The 4,426-nt window shown below is 48.6% G+C and overlaps 1 protein-coding gene across 1 annotated transcript in view; it reads left to right on the top strand.

Moving 5' to 3' along the window:
- Nucleotides 1-2,707: 2,707 nt before the first annotated feature.
- Nucleotides 2,708-4,426, top strand: part of LOC101985034 (pyrethroid hydrolase Ces2a-like) — a 14,367-nt gene continuing 12,648 nt past the window's right edge. Inside the window, exons 1-2 of the mRNA XM_005372068.1 lie at nucleotides 2,708-2,869; nucleotides 3,403-3,607. Coding sequence (XP_005372125.1) covers nucleotides 2,794-2,869; nucleotides 3,403-3,607 — 281 coding nt within the window. The 5' untranslated portion in view covers nucleotides 2,708-2,793. The remainder of the gene's footprint in view (nucleotides 2,870-3,402; nucleotides 3,608-4,426) is intronic.

Below are 4,426 nucleotides of genomic sequence, written 5' to 3'. Positions count from 1 at the left end.
TCATGGCTGCTGTTTGGAGTATTCTTTCTCTAGATTCCTGGGCTCAGAGTCAGAGATAACTGTAAAAGGGATGGAGTGTGCCTGTCCTCTTCTGTTCCATCCTGGCCTTTGAAATCCATGAGAACATCAAAGTGATGGAGGCTTACAGATGATGCTCAGGGTTACTAAGAAAGGATGTGTTAGATGTAAATTTTATAGGTGACACACCTAGAAACCCAGAAGCTGAGATAGCAGGCCAGTCTGGACTACATACAATGCTCTGTCTCGAAAATCAAAACAAAAACAAAAAGCAGAAAAAGAAGAAATTTGTTCACTTAATTTAATTTTCAACAGTGACTCCTGGTCTGGCGTATGGCTTCTTAGCTTCCAGTTACAAGGACATTTTCACTCCATTACACCATGTTTCATGGCAAGGTTTTCTTTGAAGATAAAGCACTGTGGGTATAGGCAGGCTCTAATCAGGATCATTTCTGTACGTTTTGTCTGTTGCAATAACTGTCAGTCATCACAGGCAGGAGCCCTCAGTGAGATGCGTGGACAAAGATGCTGTCTGGAAGGCCAGTGTGTGCGGGCAGCAAGTCACAGGACAGGGTGAGCACTTGACTGAGAAAGATGTTGGAAGTCACTCTTGGGTGGCTGTGAGTGGCTGCTGCCCTGGCCTCATCCACAAAGGTGGCACCAAAGATGCTGATTCCTGCGGGTCAGATGGGGGAGGGCTGCAGGAGAAGATTCGCTTGGCTGATTTGGGGCTTTTAACTTTTCTTGTTGCAACTCATCAGGTCTGCCAGACTCTACAGTGTTGAATGTGGTGCTGTGGGAGGGGAGGGGCCAGGGAGGTGGAGCTGTAGAGATGACACACAGCAGGAGGAGGGTCTCCCTGGACCCCTCCCTGCACTCCCAGGCAGAGAGGAGCAGGGCTGCTTAAGACTGCACAGCACCCAAAGCGGGACATTTTCTGAGGTAAAGAACAGTCAACAAACCCATGGTGTCCAAACGCTTATCCTCACCCAATGTCCAGACTTAGAGCCTATGGGTCTTTTAGGTCCTTAGGTGACTTCTGTCATGCCCTCATTTCCTGGTCCCCAGCACAGCAGGCCAGGACTTTGTGTGCAGTCGCGGCTGTGCTTCTCCCAGCAGCTCTCATGTCAGCGCTGGCACAGATGATATTGTTTCATTGTGTGTGTGTGTGTGTGTGTGTGTGTGTGTGTGTGTGTGTAGTATGTGTGTGTGATGGAGGACGTTGAAGTTTTTCCCCATCCCCCAGGACCTGGAGATGCTATGAGATTCAAGTTTCATGCTCAGGACACCTGTGAATCTGTTTGACTGCCAGGTGTGTCCTGGAAGTGGAATGGGGCATCAGAAGGTCCAGGAGAAGAGCATCTTATTCCCATCTCCCTGTCCATATAAGGAAGGCTATTTCTAACTTTTATGGATCCCAAGAACTCTTTGATTCATCGTGACACAATTATTCTACTTCATCTCCCACATTATTGATTTATATTGTGACTTTATTGTTGTCCCTAAGCTTTTTAGGCCCTGTATTAAAACTTTCTCTTATAATATATTCCATTGTACAAAGATGACAAATGGTGCTCAATCTGTCTCTGTGTTAACCTAAAACATTTTCCCTGTCATTAAAGGGCTCTATCCCCCATCGTCTAGATCCTGATGCTCACAAGGCTCCTGCATATGACAAACCCAGGCCATCCTAGGATACTACCTTTTACATTGCCTTGAAGGCCAGCCATAGGACATCACCAAAATGATGATTTTGTAAAGCCAATCTTCAACACCAGAAGGCAGAGAGAGAGTTGAGGATAAGCTTCAACTGGGCTCAGAAGCTGGACAAAGAGAAGGGCCCTTCATGTGAGTGTGGGAGGCGTAAGGCCTGGGATTTCCAGGAGAGCAGTGCTACTCAACCTGTGTGTCAGGAAAATTTTGGGGTCGCATATCAGATATTTACATTATGGTTCATAACAGAAAAATTACAGTTATGAAGTAGTAACTAATAATTTTATGTTTGGGGGCTCACCACAGCACACGGAACTGTATTAAAAGGTCATAGCATCAGAAAGGTTAGAATCACTGCATTATGGCCTGGCAGTGTTGTTGAAGTGTTGCTACACACACACACACACACACACACACAGACACAGAGAGAGAGAGAGAGAGAGAGAGAGAGAGAGAGAGAGAGAGAGAGAGAGAGAAGCAAGAATTTCAGTGTCTTTCAAAGAAACCAGCATGACCTAACATGAAGGGGACCTTCATATCCTAAGACCACCCTAAGGGACAAGGGCCCCTGAGGGTGCTGTCACCACTCTATGAGTCTCGGCAGCACAGAGGTGTCATGAGGGTGAGGTCACACTTAGAGCTCCTGCCCTCTCACTTCTCTCCACATGCGACATCTTGAGTGTGTTCCTACTCACAGAAGCCCTGTGGCTTCTATTAACTTTCTGCTCCCTGATCTTCACTCTCACACCACATTGGGTTAAAGGGCCAGAGATCATGGTGACTCCAAGTTCATGTCAGGGATCCTGATTCCAGAAGGACTTCAGATTCTATGCTCTGTCTCTCTGAGTCCAGAGAAGGAGGAGAAACTGCAGAGTGACTTTGCCCTGCCTGCTGGCTATTGGCTCCCAGTGCTTTCTACCCTATCAGCTGTGCTGCAATAAGAACTTTGCACCTGCCCCAAAAAAGGTATAAATTTCCTGCCTGGGCAAGTCCTACCTTCTCTGCTTCCTGCTGTAAGACTGTCATCTTGTAGTAGCACAGAGTTAGCTCTAGGATTCAACCATGCCACTCGATAGATTTCCTGGCTGGCTGTTTGCTGTGACCTGTGGGCTCCTGCTTCTCCTCCTCCACGTGCATGGTAAGCAGAGGGACCAGGGTCAGAGCTGTTCCAGTTCTGCAGAGTCAGAGGCTGAGCTCATGGGAGGGAAGGCACCAGGGAGGGAGGAGCTGGTGGAGGTGACAGATGAAAGTGTGGATTTGTGAGCCCTCTAATGCCCACTCTAAAGCCCACAGGATGGGCTGCGCATAGCATAAGAGTGTCGGGGATGTCTAAGGTTACCTTGTACTTAATGAGCCAGAAGGGACAGAAGAACAGGAGGGACATGTCCCTCCTCTGTACGTGGTTGTGGCTAGAGCTCCAACTGACCTTGGATAGTGACAACAATTCCTTCCTAATTTCAAGTGGCTCTGAACCTGTCATTTTGTTGACTACAGAAGTGCCCTGTCAGTCTTCAATAGGGCCAGTGGGCAAGGTTTCCAGCCCCCGGTACTCATCTCCACGTCCCACAGGCAAACTGAGAGGACCCAAGTTACCTTCCCCGTGTAACTCTGTGATAACAATGTAGGAATTCCCGAGTGTGATGACAACTTATGACTTCTCTCCACCCACAGGCAAGGACTCAGGCAGCCCCATCAGGAACACACACACAGGGCAGGTGAGAGGAAGCCTTGTCCATGTGAAAGATGGTGAACTTGGTGTCCACACCTTCCTGGGGATTCCCTTTGCCAAGCCACCTGTGGGACCACTGCGCTTTGCTCCCCCTGAAGCCCCTGAACCATGGAGTGGTGTGAGAGATGCAACCTCTGAGCCAGCCATGTAAGTTTTGGGGCCCAGGGGACTTCAGGCCTGAGCTCTAGGTCACACTGCTGTGCTTCCTCCATCTCAGCTCTATAGCAGTGTTCTGCCTGTCCTAAGGGCGTCTCCCATGCAGTTTTCAGAGGAATGTGCTAAGGATTAGAGAGGAACAGCTGTGCCAGGCTCCTGGGTCAGAGCTTGATGCCTATAGGGACTTAGCTGCAGGTTCAGCAGTGAGGAACGGAGACTAAAGCCATTCTTCACAGTCACTGTGACCATCCACTGTCCAGGTGCCACTGACTAAGGAACAGGTGCACCTGCTTTCCACTGTGAAAAGACTATGTGGAAGAAGGAGGAGGTACCGTGAGAGTCTGGAGTGAGATGGAGAATGTCTCACGACCCTATGGTGTTGTCCATTCATCCCTATAGCTCCCGTGTAGGCACAGAGCCCCAAAACCCGAGTATTGTAGTTTGTTTTTTGTTGCTGTGATAGAGGACCCTGACAAAAGCAATGTAGTGAAGAGAGATTTTACTATGGGTCACAATTCCAGGAAAACTACAGAGGCTGAAGTTTAAGGGAGCTGATCCCAGCCCTAAACAGGAACAGAGCCTAAGGGGTACATCTTGTTTGATGTTGGCTCATAGGTGCTGCGGTAGAAAGGAAGCTCACCAAGATGCTTAGCTTCACTTTCTGGAGGAACTGGCTGATCCTCAGCTAGCTCACTCCAGTTACTTTATTCGTGTGTGTGTGTGTGTGTGTGTGTGTGTGTGTGTGTGTGTGTATGTGTGTGCGTATGTGTGTGCGTATGTGTGTGCATATGTGTGTGCGTATGTGTGTGT

The sequence above is a fragment of the Microtus ochrogaster genome, unplaced genomic scaffold (assembly GCF_000317375.1).
Source record: "Microtus ochrogaster isolate Prairie Vole_2 unplaced genomic scaffold, MicOch1.0 UNK170, whole genome shotgun sequence".
NCBI lineage: Eukaryota > Metazoa > Chordata > Mammalia > Rodentia > Cricetidae > Microtus > Microtus ochrogaster.
Note: the sequence above shows the minus strand (reverse complement) of the source record. Positions and strands in the feature narration are given on the sequence as shown.